Genomic DNA, 22809 nt, shown 5'->3' with positions numbered 1-22809 from the left:
GGGGAAGGAGGAGGGCGAGTGTGGCCCCAGGGGCTGAACTATTCTACTTGTTTAACAGGCCCCAAGTCCTGACTAATCATCCATGTCAGGGATCTAAAGCACACTGGAGATAGTCCTAAATAGCAGGAGTTTTTCACACTTTAGTTCAAACCAAAGCAATCTGGATGACAGGTCACATTAACTTTCAATATATTACCCAAAGGACACATTAAAGGGTGTGAAAGTAGACCCAGGTGGTTGCCTTCACTGTTGAGTTGAAATTTTTTAAATAAATAAAAAAATATTTTAAACAAAAACTTTTAAACACCCCAGACCTTAAGATGACAACTAGTGCTGGTTATTTTTCCCTTTGAAAAATGCATACAGAATACAGATAATGGTTATAAATGTAAACTGTAATGGAGATTTGCTGGAACATAGAGTCCACCACAGGAACTGCGTCATGAGAGCCTGAGCACAATGAGCGACAGGGGAGGGGGAGGAGCGCTTGCAGTGACGTGAGCAGGACGGGGTCACTGAGGTGCAAAAGAAAACTGACAGTGAGGTTTTAAAAATGATGCAGCTTCAGAACCACGGTGTTAACCACAATCAAACTAGACAAAATTGACAGGGAAGGTCAAATTCATGCCTTTAATTTTTTTAATGTAGGATAAAAATGTTAAGAAAAGTTTAATTTTCTCTCTCTCCACTTTTTTTTTTTTGGTGTTAATAGAGAATTATTAATTAATTCTCATTCTCAGTTCTTAACGGCCTTTGCATCATTTTTATTTCCAACAAAAGTGAATCATCTTTTACAAAACCATGGTGTCCTGGCAAAGTTGCATCACTGGGGCAGCTGAAAATGTATTGTCCATGGTCAAAAGAAACCAACAATTGGCTTGAGGTGTCCCCGGGTAGCTCTGCACCCGTTGTAGAAGTCTAGAAACAATCCAGCCCCCTTGATCAGGGGCTCTACCTTCAGTGCCCACTAGAAGTGAGTTGCCTGCTTGATCATTCCTTTTCCAGGACCCAGTGTGGACTTCTGGCTGTTTTTCTGGCCAGTGCTATATGATGACCAGGTTATCCCACAGAAGCAGCTCCTCCCACAGACTAAGCCCCAGGGTGTTCCAACCCCCCAAGGAAGCCTTTTTCCCTCTTCTTTATCCTATCTCCTCTTCCAGCCTGCCAGTCTCCCGGCAGCTTCTCCATCCACTGCCCTCAATGAGGCCACTCCTAAAGCCCCAGCCGCCCACTCTCTCCACCCACACCCGTGAGGCCTTCTTGCCACTGGGACAAGTCTTGTCCCCATCTGTCCAGGGGCCCACAAGCAGACCAAGGCTGCATATCTGCCTACCTTCTGGCCGAGGAAGAGGCTCTTGGTGGAGAGGACCGTGAAGCCGTCAGCAGGTGTGCCCTCGGTTGTGCTGTCGGCACTGGCTGCCTTGCTGACTTCTCCCTGCTTCTTCTTGCACAAATAGAAGAGTCAGTCTAAGGCCCACAACAGACAGAGACCACAGGAATCTGGGCTTTCTAACAGGGAGGCGACTCACAGCCCTTACCCATAACACCCAAGAGAAAACCAGAAACCAAACCACAACGAGTTCTTGGCATTTCTCAAAGTAAGGGCCTAAAGGCTTATTTTGAAGTCCAAGAGTTCCATGAAGAGTGTTAAATTGTATTTTCATCACTTTTTATCTAAAAAAACTTAGCTACTTAAAGGCAAAACTTTACAGTGATAATTTAGAACAGAACAATTTTCATAAATTTAGACCAAGTAAATGTCTCCTAATTAAGGGTCTTTACATTCTAGATGTCTGTACACTATTCAAATTTAAGGGGGAAAAACAAACTGTTCAAGATCATCAGTTCTGAAAGAGCAAAAACGCAGACCAAGGACCATACCCTCTAAATCTCCCCAGGCCAGGAGGTAAGACCCCCAACTCTCCTTCCTTAAAACCAGGCTTGGAGAAGGATCCATATGGTGGCAGTTGGTGAGCCATCTGTCCCCCAGGGACTCTCACACCTGGTAGTGGGCATGGATCTCAGCATGCCCCTGGGTGTCATGCCCAAGCCTCATGCATCATTGAGACTGAAGTATGGGTACCCTGGGGTTCCCAAGAGCCATCCAAGGGGTATGTTGTACAGAGAGGTTTAATTAATTTCAAGATTCTCAACATCTTCATGTCATTTTCCTAAAATTGATCTGCTCTAAGAGTTATCTACACCTGTGGTCAAGGTTTCATGTCGAGTCTCCTTGCATGACCACCCCTCTCCCACCTGCTAGAGCAAATATTAGTGTGGTACACCACCCCAGAAGCATGGATGCATATATCTTTCCTAGTCTTTTATACGTATTTCTGTTAAGGACAAGGCTTGTATTAGAAATGGCTATTTTTCCTCATTTGGGGATTTTCTGCATTCAAATACATTGTAGAGTAAATAGTGAGACCAAAGGCAATTTTTGTCTAGACACTTTACCTTTTCCCTTCCCCCAATTACTATCAAACATTACATCACTCCTGAGGGATGGTTGAGGGGGAACAAATCAAGAAAGTAAGAAGTGAGAAATATTACAGATGCCACGCCTTCCTGCAGGATGAATCTGGACCATAAAGTCGGGGCAGGGCCTATGCGCTATCCATTTGCCCATTTAGGATTCAAACTCATTAACACAGTAACATTTTACTTACAATGAAAAGTAAAGTCTAATTTTGTTGAGTGCTTTCACAATAAGGACTGCTTTGGTATTTAGGTTACATAGCTAACCTGGAACATTTTCCATAAATTAAGTGAGCTAAATCTGAAGCTCCAAAGTGTTGATATAAATGATAAGACAAGAAGCATTTTATCAAGAAATATGGTATTAGCAAAGATATAATAAAATTATCACTATTTTGGTTTTCTTAATACTTTGTATCAGATTTGACAAGTGAAAGAGAAACAGTTATAATCAACAATTACATGGTAAGTCTTAGTAAAGCCTTTTTTGATAGACTTTCCAGGAAACAAGAGAGGGAAAGAAAGGCTGGATGACAAATCCTTTCACAAGTCAGATGTTTCTAATTCTGTGCTTTCAACAAAACTGAAGAAATACCAAATTGAGTTAACAGCTGATAGATCATTAAAGAACAAGATTGATGAAGTTTAGTTAATAGTAGTGTACCAGTGCTGGTTTCCTAGTTGTGACCATGTACCATGGTTATGGAAGATAATAACAACAGGGAAACTGGGTGGGGGATAGTCGGGAACTTTCTGTACTGTCTTTGTAACTTTTCTGTAAATCTAAAATGATTCTAAAATAAAACATTTATTTAAATAAATTGATGACAGATTACTATGTGATTGTTGGCACACAACTCGGAAAGAGTTCAGAGTGATGTCGCTGTAACAAAATCCTTTCTATTCTCATTTAATGATTCTTGTGAACAAGATTTTCCAGACACTTATAGATATAAAAACATAAGATGCTGAACTCCATCTCATTTTAGCTATAAGTAACATTCATCTAAGGATACTTGAGTTAATTGGAAAAAGTCTATCTTCATCCATCCCATTACGAGATATAGTTCCAAGAAAATTTTACATTTTCCTTAATATTTATTACAATTCGTTAAGTATTTGCCATTTGATCAATTATGTACTATTAATAAATGTGGTAACTATCCAATTCTGTAGAATCTATAACGTTTAGTGCTTTTATGATCACAAGAAATTTTTTCAAAATAAATTTAAATTTATATATGTTCTTTTTGTTGCAGAGATCAATAAAATACTACAAGCATAAAAATGTGTTACATTAGGATAAAATTTTGTGAGGCAAGTGAAAGAGAAATAAAGGGTTCAAGGAGAAAAATCACGTAAATGTTCGAACTTATGATTGAGATACAAAGACTTTCAAAATTGTTTTAGGAGGTATGCAAGCAAAAAAGTTTGAAAACCACTGCTCTACCCAGTGAACACCATGCATACAGGACATGCTTGGTAAATGCTTGGGAATGGGATGCAGCTGATACGTACACAAGGATTTAGTGCTTCTGCCCAAGGATACTTGGATTTTAAGAGGTTAGAAAGCCCTAACTAATAAAATTTCAGGCATCTGGGAATAGGAGCTGGTTTTACTGGGAAGAGGAGTCCTGAGAGCTTCCTTATGCCCCTGATACAAGTCAGCAGCCACCTATGCAGGTCTAAGGCTTAACTGGTGATAATTAATACAGGTAATTTTCAGCAATGATTCACTTGCTTATGGCCTCCTCCATTAAAGATGTTGCCCTACACTGTAAACTGGTATAGCCACTATGGAAAACAGGAAGGAGGTTCCTTGAAAAATTAAAATAGAACTCCTATATAATTCAGAAATTCCATTTCTGGGAATATATCTGAAGGAAGTGAAAATACTATGAGGAAGTGATATCTGCACCCCCATGTTCATAGCAGCATTATTTACAATAGCCAAGACATGGAAACAACCTAAGTGTCCATCGGCAGATGAATGGATAAAGAATTTGTGAGATACACACACACACAGGAATATTATTCAGCCATAAAAAAGAAGGAAATCCTGCCAGGAAGACCAGAGAGTTCCAAATAAGATGAACCCAAAGAGATCCACACCAAGACACATTATAATTAAAATGTCAAAAGTTAAAGACAAAGTGAGACTCTTAAAAACAGCAAGAGAAAACAACTTGTTTCATACAAAGGAACCCCCATAAGACTATCAGCAGAAACTCTGCAGGCCAAAAGGGACTGACACAACATAGTCGAAGTGCTGTTAAGTCAAAAACCGCCAACCAAGAATATTCTACCTGGCAAAGTTGCCCTTCAGAATTGAAGGAGAAATAAAGAGTTTTCCAGCTAAGCAAAAGCTAAAAGAGTTCATCACCACTAAACTGGTCTTACAAGAAATGTCAAAGGGACTTTAAGCTGAAAAGGGCACTAATTAGTAACAAGAAAACATATGAAAGTATAAATCTCTCTGGTAAAGGTAAATATGTAGTAAAGGTGGTGGATTAATCACTTATAAAGCTAGTATGAAGGGTAGAAAGACAAATAGTAAAAATAACTATAACTACAATAATTAGTTTAGGAATACACAACATAAAAAGATATAAAATGTGACATCAAAAACATAAAACTGGGGTGGGGGAGGGAGAGTAAAAATGTAGAGCTTTAGAATGTGTTCAAACTTAAAATAGTTAGAAATATAAGTTGTTATATGTAAGTCTCATGGTAACCACAAAGCAAAAGCCTATAGTAGATACGTAAAAGGTAAAGAGAAAGAAATCTAAGCATACAATTACAGAAAATCATCAAATCACAAAGGAAGAGAGTAAGAGAAGAGGAAAGGAACAAAGGAACTACAAAACAGTCAGAAAATAATTTACAAAATGGCAATAAGTGGATACCTATCAATAACTACATTAAATATAAATGGACTAAATTCTCCAATCAAAAGACACAGAGTGACCAAATGGATAAAAACATAAGACCCATCCATATGCTGACTATAAGAGACTTACTTCAGATGTATGAACACATACAGACTGAAACAAAGGGGTGAAAAAGATTTTCCATGAAACGGAAACCAAAAGAAAGCTGATGTAGCTATACTTAAGATAAAATAGATTTTAAAACAAAAACCACAATGACAGACATTGAAGGGCATTACATAATGATAAAGGGGTCAATCCAACAAGAGGATATAACATTTGTAAAATTTATGCACCCAACATAGGAACACATAAATACATAAAGCAAATATTAACAGACCTAAAGTGAGAAACAGACAACAATACAGTAATAGTAGGGAACTTTAATACCCCACGTACATCAATAGATAGACCATCAGATAAAAAAATCCGTAAGAAAACATTGGCCTTAAATGACATGTCAGATGGCCTTAAGAGATATACAGAAAATTCCATCCAAAAGCAGCAGAATACACATTCCTCTCAAGTACACATGGAACATTCTCCAGGATAGAACATATGTTAGGCCCAAAACATGTCTTAATAAATTTAAGAAAACTGAAATCACATCAAGCATCTTCTCCAAACACAATGGTATGAAACTAGAAATCAATTACAAGAAGAAAACTGGAAAATTTACAAGTATGTGGAAATTAAACAACATGCTACTGAACAACCAATGGGCCAAAGAAGAAGTCAAAAAAGAAATTTAAAAAATACCTTGAAACAAATGACAATGGAAATACAATATACCAAAACTTATGAGATTTGTCAAAAGCAGTTCTAAGAGGGAAGTTTATAGCAATAAATGCCTACATCAACCAAGAACTCTCTCAAATAACCTAACTTCACACCTCAAGGAACTATAAAAAGAAGAATGAAGCCCAGATTAGTAGAAGGAAGGAAATAAAGATCAGAGCAGAAATAAACGAAATAAAGACTAAAAAGACAATAGAAAAGATCAAAGAAACTAAGAACTGGTTCTTTGGAAAGACTGAAAAAATTGACAAATCTTTAGCTAGGCTCACCAAGAAAAAAAGAGAGAGGACTCAAATGAATAAAATCAGAAATGAAAGAGGAGACATTACAACTGATACCACAGAAATACAAACGATCATAAGAGACTACTATGACCAATTATATGACAAAAAATTGGACAACCTAGAAGAAATGGATAAACTTATAGAAACATATACCTACCAAGACTGAATCATGAAGAAACAGAAAATCTAAACAGACTAATTACTAGTAAAGAGATTGAATCAGTAATCAAAAACCTCCCAACAAAAGTCCAGCACCAGATGGCCTCACTGGTGAATCTACAAAACACTTAAAGAAGAATGAATACCAATCCTTCTCAAACTTTTCCAAAATATAGAAGAGGAGGTAACGCTTCCAAACTCATTTTATGAGGCCAGCATTAGTCTGATACCAAAACCAGACAAAGATACCACAAAAAAAGAAAATTACAGGCAATATCTCTGATCAACATAGATGCAAAATCCTCAACAATATATTAGCAAACCAAACTCAACAATACTTTGAAAAGATCATACACCACGATCAAGTAGAATTTATTCCACGGGTGCAAGGATGGTTCAACATCCTCAAATTAATCAATGTGATATACCACATTAACAGAATGAAGGATAAAAGTCAAATGTTATTTCAACAGATGCAAAAAAGGCATTTGACAAAATTCTACATCCATTTATGATAAAAACTCTCAAAAAGGTGGGTATGGGGGAATGTACCTCAACATAACAAAGGCCAGGTATGCTAAGCCCACAGCTAACATCATACTTAACAGTGAAAAGCTGAAAGCTTTTCCTCTAAGATCAGGAGCAAGACAAGATGCCCACTGTCACTTTTATTCAACATAGTATTGGCAGTCCTAGTCAGAGAAATTAGGCAAGAAAAAGAAATAAAAGGCATCCAATCAGAAAGGAGAAAGTAAAACTGTTACTATTTTGCAGATGACATGATACTATATATAGAAAACCCTAAAGAGTCCACCAAAAAAACTGTTAGAGCTAATAGACAAATTCAGTAAAGTTGTAGGATACAAAATCAGTATAGAAAAATCTGTTGAATTTCTATTCACTAATAAGAAACCATGAGAAAGAGAAATCAAGAAAACAATCCCACCTACATCTGCATCAAAAATAATAAAATACCTAGAAATAGATTTAACTCAGGAGATAAAAGACCTGTACACTGAAAACTATAAGACATTAGTGAAAGAAGTTGAAGAAGACACAAATAAATGGAAAGATATTCCATGCTCAAAGATTAGAAGAATCAACATCGTTAAAATGTCCATACTACCAAAAGCTATTTACAGATTCAATGCAATCCCTATCAAAATTCCAATGGCATTTTTCACAGAAATAGAACAAACAATCCTAAAATTTGTATGGAACAACAAAAGACTCCAAATAGACAAACTAATCTTGAGAAAGAAGAACTAAGCTGGAGGCATCATGCTCTCTGACTTCAAATTATAGTACAAAGCTACAGTAATCAAAACAGTATGGTATTGGCATAAAACAGACATATAGACCAATGGAACAGAATAGAGAACCCAGAAATAAGCTCACACATATACAATCAATAAATTTACCACAAAGGAGCCAAGAATATACAATGGGGAAAGGACAGTCTCTTCAACAAATGGCGTTGGGAAAACTGGACAGTCACATGCAAAAGAATGAAACTGGACTATCTTATACCATACACAAAAACTAACCCAAAATGGATTGAAGACATGAACGTAAGTCCTGAAACCATAAAACTCCTAGCAGAAAACAGACGGTAAGCTCTTTGATATCAGTCTTGGCGATGATTTTTTTGGATTTGACACCAAAGCAAAGGCAACAAAAGCAAAAATAAATAAGTCGGACTACACTAAACTAAAAAACTTCTGCACAGCAAAGGAAACCATCAACAAAAAGAAAAGGCAATGTACTGAACAGGAGAAAATATTTGAGAATTATGTATCTGATAAGGTGTTAATATCCAAAATATATAAAGAACTCATACAACTCAACAGCAAAAAGACAATCTGATTGAAAAATGGGCAGAGAATCTCAACAGGCATTTTTCCAAAGACGACATACAAATGGCCAACAGGTACATGAAAAGGTGCTCAACATCATTAATCATCAGGGAGATGCAAATCAAAACCACAATGAGGTATCACCTCACACCTGTTAGAATGACTATTATCAAAAAGACAAGAAATAACAAGTATTGTTGAGGATGTGGAGAAAAGGGAATCCTGGTGCACTGTTGATGGGAAGGTAAATTGGTGCAGCCACTATGAAAACAGTATGGAGGCTCCTCAAAAAATTAAAAATAGGGGCTGGCCCCGTGACCGAGTGGCTGAGTTCACGTGCTCTGCTTCGGCCCAGGGTTTGGATCCTGGGCGAGGACACAGCGCCACTCATTAGGCCATGTTGAGGCAGCATCCCACATGCCACAACTAGAAGGACTCATAACTAAAAAAATATATATACAACTATGTACTGGGGGGATTTGGGGAGAAAAAAGCAGGGAAAAAAATTAAAAGTAGAACTACCACATGATCTAGCAATTCCACTTCTGGATATTTATCATAAGAAAATGAAAACACTAACCCAAAAAGATGTTTGTACCCCCATGTTCACTGCAGGATTATTTACAATAGCCAACATATGGAAACAATCTAAGTGTCCATCGATGGATGAATGGATAAAGAAAACATAATATTTATAATAGATATAATGGAATATTATTTGGCCATAAAAAGGAAGCAAATCCTGCCATTTGCAACAACATGGAGGGACCTTGAGGGCATTATGCTAAAGGAAATAAGTCAGACAGAGAAAGATAAATACTGTATGATCTCACTTATATGTGGAATCTTAAAAAAACATGAAAAACCAAACTCATATTAAAATGAAATCAGACTTGTGGTTGCCAGAGGCAGAGGAGCTGGGGAAGAGGAACTGGAGGAAGCTGGTCAAAAGGCACAAACTTCCAGTTATGAGATAAATAAGGACGAGGGATGTAATGTACAACATGACAATAGAGTTAACACCACTGTACGGTATATAGGAAAGTTGTTAAGAGAGAAGATCCTAAGTGCTCTTGTAACAAGGAAAAAACTTTTTTCTTTCTTTTTTTGTATGTATATGAGATGATGGATGTTAACTAAACTTATCATGATAATTATTTCACAATATATGTAAGTCAAATCATTACGCCATATAACAAATGTATACAGTACTGTATGTCAATTATATCAACAAAATTGAAAAAAGAATGTTGTAGAGGGTGAGAGGTGGAAATTCTAAGCAGAATATATATTGTGAATGCACAAGTAAATTTAATGAGAGGCCAGAATGTGATATTAAAAAAATTTGGGGGGCTGGCCCGATGGCACAGCAGTTAAGTTTGCACATTCCGCTTTGGTGGCCCAGGGTGTGCCAGTTTGGATCCCGGGTGTGATCATGGCACTGTTTGTCAAGCCATGCTGTGGCCGGCGTCCCACATATAAAGTAGAGGAAGATAGGCACAGGTGTTAGCTCAGGGCCAGTCTTCCTCAGCAAAAAGAGGATTGGTGGCAGATGTTAGTTCAGGGCTAATCTTCCTCAAAAAAAAAATTTTTTTTAAGCTATTGCCCCACTCACCCTGCAGTGGGCGGTTTTACAGCCCTCTACCATCAGAACAGAGCAGCTTCTGCCAAGGGAAGTGGTCCATAGTCAGAGGACATACAAGTGACACTATGCTGAACTCTGAAGTTCTGTATTTGTTTCCTGGTTCAGAACTAGCTGCGTAACCTTGGGCAAATTGCTCACCTTCCCTAAGCCTTAGATTCCTCACTGGGGAAAAGGAGACTAAGGTGAGAGACTCCTGATTAAACGAGCAGCTGAGAGAAAGTGGTTAAACCTTGTGTAAGACAAGCCATTCCTTCTCCATCTTCTCCAGTCCATCTACTGTGCAGATAATGCCTTCCTGTTCTCCCAAGGTTCCCAGCCCATGACAGCGGTGCTTTAGGTCCGCACAGGTGTCTTATGAGATGTCACTACATTCAAGTCACAATAACTGCGCCCTAAATTTTTCATTAAGCTTGTAGTCTGGGATTATTTCCATCCCTAACTTTTCGGTATTAAAATGCCCTTTCTTTTATGAAATAGTGATAGTAGGTGGTAGATTCTTTTCATATCCTGGCTTGGGGAAGAAAAGCTAGCAAGCAGTAGTCTTTGTCAATCCCCAACATAATTGACTTTATAAAATTTTATATTGTTCTACAAATCCAAAAGCTCTCATGTATTGTACACACACCCAGCTTTGCTCGGAGCAGCTGAAAACCTGTAAGGTCAGAGTCAGTGGGAGACATATTTAAGAATCTGTAGAACTGAGTGTCCAATAAGACTTATGTGAAATCATCAACCTAAGATTATCTCTGCCTAGTCTCTTTCACTCTGATGTTTGAACTGCTGTAAATTTCATTAAAAAGCCAGCAAAATTTTGCAAGGATGGCAGCTTCTCAAAAGAACCAATCCCTTTCTTTGGCATCCCTTACCAGAACATTAATCACTCAATTTGCAGTTTAAATATTTATTCTCAAAAAAGAACAAGGCACTCTACCAAAATCATCTTGGGCTTCCTTCCAGGCAGTGAGGAGCAAGCATATCTTCATGATCCAGGATGGTGGCTTTCCTATAGGAGTGGAGTTCAGTTGGGGTGGTGTTGCGGGTTTATGTTTGAAAAATCCTAGGTGAGATAATTTTTTATCCACATTTTTGGCAAAAACTATCTTCCTGGAGATCCCCTAACGATTATCCTATGACTCTTAATAAACCTTCTGACAAGGGGTCATAACCTGGGGGATTTAGGCATAAATAGTTTCCTTTGAATCTTCGCTATTTTACACATTTGAAAAACCTTATCTTGAGAAGCATCCCCCGGCTTCTTCAACTGCCAAAGGCATGCATGTTAGGGACCCCACATACAAGTCCTAGTAAGTTCTCTCTGGGAGGAGCCAGGCATGCTCCCACCTCAGGGTCCACTTGCTCTCCCTCTGCCAGGAGCTCTCTTCTCCCAGGCACTTGAATGCCCAGACACCTTACCCCTCAGGTCTCTATTCAAGTGTCACTGACCACTCATGTAAAATAACACTGCCCATGCCACCGCTCTGCTTTATTCTGTCACAACACTTACTCCCCCCACCTTCTATGATGACTCTCCTCCCCTCACCTGACCAAAGCTCCCTGAGCATGGAGGAAGGACAGGCACCCTTGGTTCACTGAGGGTAGTGGTACCCTCACTACCAAGAACAGTAACGAGCACAAGTAGACTCGATAAATATTAATCAAATGAATTCATCTTCTTTAAACAACTTCGTCTTAGATGTTAAAAGAATGAGGCAACTTCTGAAATTTCTTAATGAGATAAATTGCTCTGTATGTGAGCAATAGGTACCAAAGTTGAAAATACACTATCTACCTCAGCAGGTGCACCTCGAGGACTTTATCCTGCAGATACACTCGCACAAGAGCACAGAGACGCCCATACAACGATGGTCACTGGGGGCCTGTTTGTGAGAGTGAATGCTGGGAGCAATCGGAACTCCACTCATAGAGAACTGGCTACGTTGGTTTTTTGCATACCACGTAAGTGACTGGAGTCACACCATGAAATCCTAAAGCAGCTCTCCACGCAGAGATATGGGAAAACTGCCAAGGTGGTAACAGCAGCAGCTAACATTCGTGCCACCGTTATAAGCACTTTACATGAATTCTCTTTCAAACCTCCCAACCACTTCGTGTTATATCTCCATTTTACAGATGAGGAAACTGAGATACCAGAGAAGTTAAGCAACTTCCCAAGGTCACAAAGCCAGGAAATGGCAGAACTGGAATACAGAGCCAGGTGAGCTGGCACCCTTAACCACTATGCAACAGTGCCAAACAGTGGGTAACATTTTATATATATACATTTTAAAGGCAGGTAGGATGGGCAAGGCTTTACATATCTATCTGCTTTTACGTGCACAGACTTTCTGAAAGGATACATAAAAACTCACTAGAGAGACTGCTCTGGGGAGAAGTGGGGGGACTGTGGCGGGAGTAAGGTTTACTCTTTCTACTGTTCAAACTCACATGTATCACCTAGTCAAAAACACATTATGCAAATATTCACCGAGTCATTGAACTGAAAGGCTGGTGTGGACTCCATCATTGTCTGAGGGGGGGGTAAACTGAGGCACAGACTTGCCTGAGGCCACCCAGGTAGGAAGGAGGAGCCCTAAGGTACTGCCAGGGCCCCAGACTCACAGCCCCCTGGGGTTTTGTTGCCTTCTCTAACCGTCTCCACTATAGCTGACTCAGCTGTCACAACTGGAGACTTTCAAAACCTTCCAATTACATAGAATTGGGGGAAAAATTATGATTTGGAATTCAAGTGTTGACACTTGAAAAATACCAACTCCCTTTCACTACAAGTGCTTTAGCATGTTTCTCTGCGTGTCTCTGGAAAGGTTATTTTCAGAACATTCCACTTAAACCTGGAGATGCAGGGCTCTCCGCTGTTTCTGGGAGCTGACACCACAATTTACATTAAACAAATGTTTTGAAAATTAGCTGTTCACGGTTCCAATTTCAGCTTCCCCCAGGGTTTAATGTTAGCCAAATACTGGTACAGTAAGCAGACAATGTGTTTTATTGTGTGGAAGAAAAACAGACCACCATAACAGACTTCCTGCTTTTGTAATCAAGGGAAAAGTTGAGTGTTCGAGTGATTATTGGCATATGGTTATTAGAAACACTGAGTTCCAAATATAGCTACTAGGAGCTAAACACACACACACGCCCACCTTTGTATTTCAAGTCCAAAAAGAAAGAAAAAGCATTCTTAGTGTTTGGTAAATTGGGAAGCTCAGAAAGTCATGGGGCAAAAGCCACTAGGAGAAGAACAGGGGTGACGGGGAGCAGGGTTCAGCCCAGGGTTGCTGCAGGGGCTGCTCAAACACCAGCCAGCAGTGGGCCTGCATGAACGAGGGCCAGGGCTCTGGCCACAGCTGGAAGGAGGCTCAGCCGAGCGTCGCGGTTCTGCCCCTGCTGGCTCCCAGCGCCGAGCACTGAGGGCCCCGCTCTTTGGGCAGCCAGCTCCCTGGGGCCCATTACCAGAGGATGAAGGATTTGGCATCTTCATCTTCTCTTTTAACATATAAAAAGGGCTGCACAGGCACTTTTCCCCTGTCTTCCCTGTTCTGCTCCTCCCCTCGACTGTAAATGTTGAAAGGGGAAAAAGAAACAGTTCAATCTGCTAATTTTATAGTTAGCAGAATGAGTAACGGAGCATTCTGTGAAATCCCAGCCTGGCCCCGAGCCTCCTCCAGGACTTGTGAGCTAGGTGGAGTGCAAGCGTCTGGAAATAACTTACAGGACACTCTTCAATATCGGGTTTCTCTCTCAGAGAGCTGGGAGTGATTCTGAGCCGGGTGGGGTGGGGTGGGGTGGGGTGGCGTGGGGTGGGGTGGCGTGGTGGCCTGTCGGCAAGAGGAGTTTAGATTTTGTTGTTTTCAAGGAAGCGTTTGTCTACACCCAGAACAAAAAATACAGCCTCTTCTACCTCACCTAAAGGCGGCCTGCAAACAGCATGGATGGGAGGTTAGAGGTCACCCTTGGGGTGAATACTTGTCTGTCCGAGGCACAGATCAGCAGTGGGCTGCTCTTTAGACCGGCTCAGAGGAGGGGACACGCTGGGAGGGCGGCAGGAGCCTATGTTCAGTGCTCCTGGACTCCATCCGGGAAGGTGTCCTCACCGCTCACTCTGGTAAGAGGGTTTGGGCTCTGGTAGGAAGAACATCCTGAAATTGCATCATTAAACGCCACAAGGAGTTCCGGGAAGTTAATACTGAGGGTCTTACAAAATAGGGAGGTCACCTTCTTTCTGCCAGAGGTAATTTCCTCTAGTCTGGCTGGAGGCGAGAAGGACAACTCCTGAGGGGGCGCCTCGAGGCAGGGCTGGGCAGCCTCAAGGTTCCACTGTATTGAAGCCAGAGCTTTAACTGCACTGTCCTTAGTTTGCTGGTCCTGGAGGCTGTGACAACAGCTGAGAGGCAGGGCCCAGTGAAGGAGGAACACAGACATCTGTTCCGGTTGCCTTGGAGCCTCCTGTCGATGCTCAGACAGGTGTGTACAACCACCCCAGGCCTGGACCTCGCAAGGGCGGGCTGCTGCTCCCCCGCACTACGAGGACCACGGCTCCGGATTAGTTGGCTTGCCCCATGCGAGAAGACGCTGGGTCACACTAATGAGAGGGTTTGGCTCACTACAAAAACAGCAGCACCTAGGACCTAGCCTCAGTCCAAGCTGGGTCTGGCAGGAAGCACCTGAGGAATGCATCTGTTTTCCTCCTTAATAAGGCAGTCATTCTTAAAAGCAAACTGTCTGAACCGTCCCTGCTGGAACATGCTCGGAGACGGACATGCAGCCCTGGCAACCCAATGACAGTTCTGAGCTTCAGAGGCAAGCGGACAGCTGGCACCTCAGGCAGGACTCGATGGTCACTGTCCCTAGCACAGGGAAACTCCTGCATGCACAGATCCCCTGCCACAGGCGTGGGCATCTCCCTGGAAGGCCAGGCACGGGGGGAGCCTCCCCACATTCCCCTTGCCCGCAGGAATCCAGTCCCCCGATTGTGTCTAGACTCTGGCCACTCGAGCTAGACTAGCCCCTCCGTAACCAGCTCCCATCCGCTCCTCCCCCGGCTTCCCTGCACCACCAGTGGGATGAGCCCTCAGCAGGAAGGGGACCCCTCCTCACCCCACCTACCTGTACCCCCTGCCCCACTCCACATACCCCAAGTCACATACCTTGGATTTCCGGGCCCCTTTCTTGCCTCCTGCTTTCTTAGACACGGGCTTCTTCTGCGATGGAGACTTGGCCTTTTTGGCTGGGGGTGGCAGGATGATAGCTTCCAACTTCCCTTTAGATCCTCGTTTCTTCGCTAGCAGCTCCGGGTGGATATTTGGTAGCACCCCCCCACTGGCTATGGTGACTCCTTTTAGCAGCTTGCAGGAAAATCAAAGTAGCACATAGTGAGGAAGACCACCCTGTTCTGACCTTCCGAAAGTCAGCCCTGCCGACCCATGCTCCTGCTTTTCGTTGGTGGGGCTCCTTCCTGCGTGGCATCTACAAGGATGCTGATGGGACCCAGCCTCACTACACAAGGAGCAAGTCCTCGGAGTCCCTCACTTGGGTGGAATTTTGATAATATCTTTCCTCCAGGGAGAGACAAATCCCTTGTTTCATTCACCACCTCCCCCTTAAAGCCTTGAGGAAAAACTGCCAGGGGCAGGGAAGCTGCCAATAGTCCAAAATGCAGTCCATACCTTTGATAGCCAGCCATCACCAACCTCCCTCTGGACAGACAGCTGGACAGCTCTGCCTGTCTGCTCAAGTGTCTTGGGTCTGGGGAGGCGTAGGAGAGCCCCATACCTGATTTAGCTCTTCGTCATTGGCCACGGCCAGCAGGATGTGCCGGGGCGTGACCCGTCCCTTCTTGTTGTCTCTCGCCGCGTTGCCAGCCAGCTCCAGAATCTCCGCTGTGGGGAGCAGAGAGGAAGAGCATATGGTTATGTGAGAGAATCAGAGGACCGTGCGCGTCCTCCAGTCTGCCTGGTCCCCCTGTTCACAGTGCTGGGAATGGGTGCAGACAGTGGCTTCAGGAAGCAGCTACCCTGAAGGACCAAGCTGCAGGTGGTCTGCCTGGCAACGCTTTGAGCCAAGTCAGAAGTGCTGACTGGAAAAGCTGAATGGGACAAGGAGGCCTCCCGGTCCAGTCCTTTGTTTTGGAGATGAAGACACTGAAGCTTAGAGAGGAGACGGGACCTGAAGCTCCCTCAGTAAGAAGTGGTAGAGCTGAGATTTGAGCCCATTTCCCAGAGTGTGGCTGCCTGCAGTTGGCACTTCACACGTCACCAGGACCAACCCTGTGGAGCCAGCAGTGTGTCCCCCCACAGTGAACTGTGCACCTTGAACAACAGGTCATGCATGGGTTTATAGGACTTCAGGGGAGGTGGCACATTACGGGTGCTTCGTAAATCTCTGTTGAGCAATGTTGGGATCAATGTCTGCACATTTGGATTCAAAACTAGAAGGATATGACTTCACAAAGTCAATGTCATAAAAACAAACAAAAAAGAGAAGGAGTGTAGTAGATTAAAAGAAGCCAAAGAGACATAACAGCCAAATACAATGTGTCAATCCTCGATGGAATCCTGATTATATTAAAAAAGCTAGGAAAGTCGTACCAGAAACAACTGAGGAGATTTGACTGTAGACTGGAGATCAGACACGGGGGAATTATTAATTGTCTTGGGCGTGTAATGACATTACACTCTATAGGGAACATCTAGATACATGCTGAAGTACTTAGGGGTGAAGTGTCCTGATGTCTGCAATTCACTTTCGGATAATTCTGAGAAAGTCTACAGAGTAAAGCAAATATAGTGAAATGTCAATAGGTGCTAAATCTAGTGTATGATGGAAGAGTGTTCCTCTTTCAGCATTCAGTATGTTTGACATTTTTCAAAATAAAACTTAAAAACTAGAAGGCTATGAGCCCATTCCACAATTGGTGCTAAGTTACAGTGTATTTACCTTCCTTTGGGGCAGGCTCTCACTGGACAAGAAAACAGATCTTCCACAGCACTGAAGATGGGGGAAGTTAGGAAGTGCCCTTTGGCAAGAGGTTTATTCCTCCTGGTGGCACAGTTCTCTTCGTAACTGTCAACCTCCTCACCGTCACCTCATTTGCTTAACGAGAAACGAGATTGTCCCAAAATGTGTCTTCCACCCTCACTTGTACAATTCTGCCCATGCTACGGCCCTGCCTGTGATGTCCTTCTAGCCCACCCTTCTGGGCCCAACTCAAGTCTGACCTCTTCTTGGGACTAAAGAATTTCTAATATTCCAGGTTGTCAACAGTAGATGTCTCCATCCACGTCAAAACTCCGAATCATTATAAAATAACTAGGGAATAAATTCTAGCTATATGAAAATCATGTATTTAAAATTTATAATATTAGATGGTATACATCATTAAGAGGTACTAACAGCTGAACCCAATGCAAAAAGTGCTCCGTGTGAGAACCTGGAACATAACTTGGCGACTCACGTCAACCCTCACATTGGCAGGAGGGAAAGATCAGTGGTGCCCGGAACAGCAGCTTCCCCTAAATCCAAGGCAGGAATTCATTTACTCAATAATCACTGCACTGATGATACACGGGGACCAGAGGTACCTGCTTGATGCTCCCAGGCTACAGAGTCCCTCACCTTGAATTTCACATGGAGAGTCACTAGACTGAGGCCCAGAGGAGGAAAGGGAGATGATCAGAACATTTCCCACACTCCCCATTAGTCTCAAGAGTACTGTTCCCCATATGGCCGAGTAAGGGTCGGGGAGATGGCCCACCTAGCACTTTCAATGAAGCTTCCCCATAAGTGATCATGGCAGTGAGTCCCAACACCCAGCGGAGATGGACCTATCTTGGCCAAGCAGAAAAAGGTGCTCGGGATGCCCAAGTTACCATAGGCCCCTGGTGCCATGAATGCAGAAAGGTTTGCCTGGCCAGCCCAGCTTGGCCTTCATTCTCCTCTGTTCATGGAGGAGGCAGCACATATGCAATGCTACTATCCTGCCCATGGCCTGTGAAGAAGCTGAAGCAGGAGTCGGTCCCGATATGAGCACAGACGCTGGGAATAAGGGCACAAGAAGGAGAGCCAGCCACAGCTTTGCTAGTCTGCAGCCCATGTGGCAGGAAGGCCAGAGGGAGGCAGCTGGCACCATGGAGCTGTAGCCCACTTGGCTGGCTTCCTGGCCTCCGCCCCGCCCCCCTCCTCTTCTGCCTTCCCCCACTTTCTGAGGCCACAGGGAAACACGGAGCCATCAGTATCTGCAGAGCCAGAATATACAGAAGGAGGCTGGTGGATTATAACCTTTTCCTCATAATGTACTAAGATGCTTTACCCAGCCCTTATCAGAAAGAGAGAGCCCCACAGTGGTGCTCTAAGCCCAGCCCTTTGGCAAGAAGATCGTTTGCAATTACAGTTTCTCAGGAAAGAAGAGGTGGCCTGTTTCCTCTTCCTGCCAGATTGGTGGTGGAAGGCTCTCGCCATGAGAAGGCACGGTGGCCGTTGGCGGGGGGGAGGGAGGGCAGGAGAGGAGGGATGTGGTCGTTCTATTTTCGGCAGTGCTGCTTTAACTTTTTTTGTACAGGGAAGATGGTGATGATGGATGCAAAGACCTGGAGGGAGGGGAGGGGGTCACCAGAACTCTGAGTGTGTTTGGGCCCCTGATTTGGGTGGGGGACAGGCAGCATGTAACACAAGGGAAAAAAGCAATGGAGTGACCTGTACGTAGCACTCATGGCTGAGAGATCTGAAGATCAATTCTCCAGGAATTCCTGACTTCCACAAGCTTTTTTTTTTTCCCCTGCTCTCTCACTTTGTGGCTGAAACTTCCAACAGCCTGAGTTTCTCCACTTGGGAAATCTCAAGGACTGTGCTCACTTACTGCTAATTCAGCCTGGATTCCAGAATGCCAGGCTGGATCCACCTGGGAGTGACAAAGAGGCGGACGGAGGGGCCAGGGGAATATGTGTGGTGACAGTGGAGGAGTGTTTTGGCTCCTTGGAAAGAGCTGGGCAGGGGTGTCATTCCTCTGCCTTCTTCACCAAGGAGCCAGAGAATCCAGGACTCCTTCCTGCAAAACCCCAGCTCACCTTTGATCTTCGCAGGCCAAGATAACTAGCCCTCCAGCCACTACCCAGAGAGGGGGCCCTCAGCCCTGTGGGGAGGGAGGAAGTGGTGTCAAGCGGGGATAACAAAGAGGGGCATACATTCACACTCCAGCTAGTTGAGCAAGAGCTTTATCTTCTGTTTACTCCTGCATGTTTTCCAGACGGATAGTTACCATAGCAACTCCTCCGTCAGGAACACACAAGACAGAGCACCTCAGAGACACACCTTTTGAGAAGTGTGTTCCATGCCCCGCCCCTCCCCTGCACTGCAGCAGACGAGGGCTGGGGCAGTTTACAGCAGCCAAGAAAGATGGAGGATGCTCTGACTGCTAACAAAAGCAGGAACCCAGAGCACGAACTGCCCCCGTGCCAAGTGTTCAGTAATACCCACCCTTTCATCCTCAGTCCAGTTTTAGAGACGGCAATCGTAAAATGCTTTCCTGGCGAAGAGAGGGCTGCCCGCTGCAGGGGGAGAGGAGAGGTGCAAAATGCCAGCAACTCGACAAGATGGAAGCGTTCCCTTCTGCTCTCCAGGGCACGCTGGAGAGAGGGAGCAATTACTGCGGAACTAGGGCAGGGCACACGCCGCGGAAGGAGATTTCCTGAGTAAGTTTTCTTCCTAGTAAGTGATCCTCGGCTTTGCAAATGATAGCAAGGGCAAAGTCACGGAATTGTAGGCTCAGGGCTGTCCATCGGTTCCTGCCACTGCACCCCACGCCCCCACCAGCAAGGGGGGCTCCCTCCTGGGTTAGGCCAGAGCCAGCCTTGGCTCTGCCTCAACTTGAATAGAACCCATGCCTTCCTACAAGGGAGGGTTTCCTGCACTAGATTCATCTTGTATTTTGGAAGGTTTTGTGTATCTCTAAATTTTTTTTGCCTCTGGCTGGTTTAAGAGAAAGGGGAGTCTGAGAAAGAGAACCAGGATAGCACCAGATCTACAGACACAAATCCTTTTCTCCACAGTTTCCAGAACTCAACGCTTAGATCCTCCCTTGGAGGGAGTTTTCAGGAGCCACAGCCCTGGGGGCTGTAACCCAAACAAATGGAATCCATAAGAAACCACGGAGGAAACTGGGGAATAGTGGTTAGGAGAAGAAACAGACCCCCTCCCGGGTTCTCCTCCCCTTCAAGCCAAGTCTTCCTGACCAGTCACAGGCTAGTTCTGTTACCAATGACCAGCACTGGACTGGTTTGGGGCCCAAAGCACTTGGGGTCATCGCCAGAGAGAAGGTTCCCTAACTATAAACTTGGCAAAGCGGACAAGATGAATGATGAGCAACATTGGGCAGCTCATGAACTTTTTCCTTTTTTTCTAAGATCTTTTTGTTTGTTTGTTTTAAGATCTAATTTGCAAAACACCCAAGCGTCTCTGGCAAGTAGTAAGCCGCTGGCTCCATCATCTGTCTGTAGTGGCCTGGACCAGCTATGTGACCTTATTCTCTCCTCAGAGCAGCAAGAGCTGCAGAGGCACCCCTGGGCCCAACGTTTCCCAGCCTCATTGAAGGTGATTGTTTTAAGGCCACTTGACAAAATTCCCACAACCTTGAATAACGACATTATTTGGCAGCCTTTTCAGCTATAGACCAGCTGTCTGAATGTGAATACCTTTGACAGGTCTACTTTCCAAGTTCACCCAGAGACCAAAGGCTTAGAGTCTTTTTTTTCCCCCCAAATGTCTTGAACTGAACCATATCTGTTGTATTGAAGCATTCTGTCTATCTTCCTTTAGGGAGATGAAGTCATGGTTTGCAGAATTAGCCTCCTAACAGCTAACAGGTGATGTGTGGAGGCTGCGCCAAACTCTAAACACAACCTTGCAAAGGAAAAAGTCCGGGGCTTCTCTAGAGCTGTTTGAAGCATCTCCTCGAACAAAAGAAATATTGAAAATAACAACCAGAAATCAAAGAAAAGCAAACGTTCACGTAATCCCAAGGAGAAAACAGATATTTGCTACAAAGCCAACAACATGACAAGGAATCTGTTTATTGTATTTCTTTCAATTCATCAGGCTTCCATGAGCAGTTCATTGAGTTCAGAACTGTTTTACACCATTCCGGAAGGCCTTAACCCAATCAACCCCAATCGGAGAGTGATTGCTAAGAGTTTCCTGCATCCTGACTGCACCACAGTTTCCTCCAATTCCCTCAGTGGCCCAGAATCCATCGGCCCACATCCCACCTCTTCAGGAGATGAGTGGCAGGGTCTGCAGCCTGCTGAGCCATCATCCTGGAGCTCCGGGCCTCCCTCGTGGGCCACAGCAAAGCTCTTCAGCCTGCCTGTCCCAGGGTCTCAAAGGAGCCAGGGACTCCACAGAGAAATAAACCTACAGCAGTAATTGAAGGTAGTATTTTCTGTGTAGAATACAAGGCATTTTGTAAGAATGAGCCATTCTGTTGCTTTTCTGCAGATGTTCCAAGTCTGACACAAACTCGACCATTGCTGCTAAGCCCACATTACAGACCCCTCCTAAGGGCCCATGAGCCAGGGGTCCAGGAGGCGGCATGTGGTCCAAGTCTCCCAATAAGATAGAAGCAAGGCTTAATTTGCAAGTTTCTAAAGTAAGCTAATTGTTTTGCATATTTCAAAATAAAAAATAAGTAATTTTGCATTATACACATTAGCAAAAAGGAGATGATATGATTCTTGGCAAACATCATCTTCATCTAATCAGCCAACACAGCCCAGTGTGTGAAGGCCTTCGGCTTCCTTCCCCAAGTCTCCAGCACCTCTGTGAAAGCTCACCTCCTCGGTCTGTCTTCAGTGGAGGGCAGCAGCCACGAACGGCCCTGACAGTAGAGCTGGGGGTCTGTTGTCAGACAGCCTGGGTGAGAACCCCAGCTCCTGCACGTAGCAGGTCAACACAGACCTGAGCCTCGGTTTCCCATTCTACAAAGGGGGGTGATAATCCAGGTCATCTCTACGTTTGTGAGGATTAATGAGTTACCAAGTTACATGCTTAGAACACTTGGTAAACGTAAGCTACTATTATCGAGGCTACAACTACACATGTTATCTTTTAAAAAGTATGGCAGGCTTGTTTTCTAGGGGAAGAAAACGATAGTTTCTTTTCCTCAGTTTCCTCTATCGAAATAACTGGCTGGCTGGATAGCTGGATGTGCGTGAGCGCCAAGAGGAGGAGAAAAGCAATATAGAAAACCTGGTGTTTCCTCCCCCGATAGTTTACTCTTTGCTGTTACACTTAACAGTTTACATATGTTTGAAAAATGCACTTGAACCTGATTAACCTCGGTGCTGCCAGACTTGCCTTGAGAGAACGCAGCACCCAGGGCGGCCCCACAGGCGGTCTCTACCTTGGGAAGGGGTCTGGGGCTTTTTCTGACCTCAGCAGAGTTTGCCCCGGCAGAGGCAGGACCAAAGCCATCTGCTGAGGCTGCACAAGTTGAGGCCCCAGGAAGGAAGGCAGAAGCACGAGGTGCCTGGGGAAGGCCCAGAGAAACCTGCTCTGACCCAGGGCCCAGCTGACAGCTAAGCAGGGCCCTCTGCCCCCATCCCCCCAGTCACTCTCTTCCAAGGACTCAATTAATTTACAAGGAAATGGTTAAT

The 22809-nt window shown here is 43.9% G+C and overlaps 1 protein-coding gene across 6 annotated transcripts in view; it reads right to left on the bottom strand.

Annotated features, from left to right (window-relative positions):
• MACROH2A1 (macroH2A.1 histone) overlaps positions 1 to 22809 on the bottom strand; it is a 73391-nt gene that overhangs the window by 25829 nt on the left and 24753 nt on the right. For 3 of the 6 annotated variants that reach the window (XM_044780516.2, XM_044780514.2, XM_044780512.2), the window contains exons 3-5: positions 15938 to 16044; positions 15313 to 15510; positions 1334 to 1441 (exon numbers count right to left, since the gene is read on the bottom strand). In XM_044780516.2, coding sequence (XP_044636451.1) covers positions 1334 to 1441; positions 15313 to 15510; positions 15938 to 16044 — 413 coding nt within the window. Of the gene's footprint in view, positions 1 to 1333; positions 1445 to 15312; positions 15511 to 15937; positions 16045 to 22809 lie in introns of all 6 variants that reach the window. The other 3 variants (XM_044780513.2, XM_044780515.2, XM_044780511.2) reach the window with 1 other exon arrangement.

This window comes from Equus asinus, chromosome 9 (genome assembly GCF_041296235.1).
Source record: "Equus asinus isolate D_3611 breed Donkey chromosome 9, EquAss-T2T_v2, whole genome shotgun sequence".
Taxonomy (NCBI): Eukaryota; Metazoa; Chordata; class Mammalia; order Perissodactyla; family Equidae; genus Equus; species Equus asinus.
The sequence above is the reverse complement of the archived record's forward strand: the minus strand, read 5'-3'. Positions and strand labels throughout refer to the sequence as shown.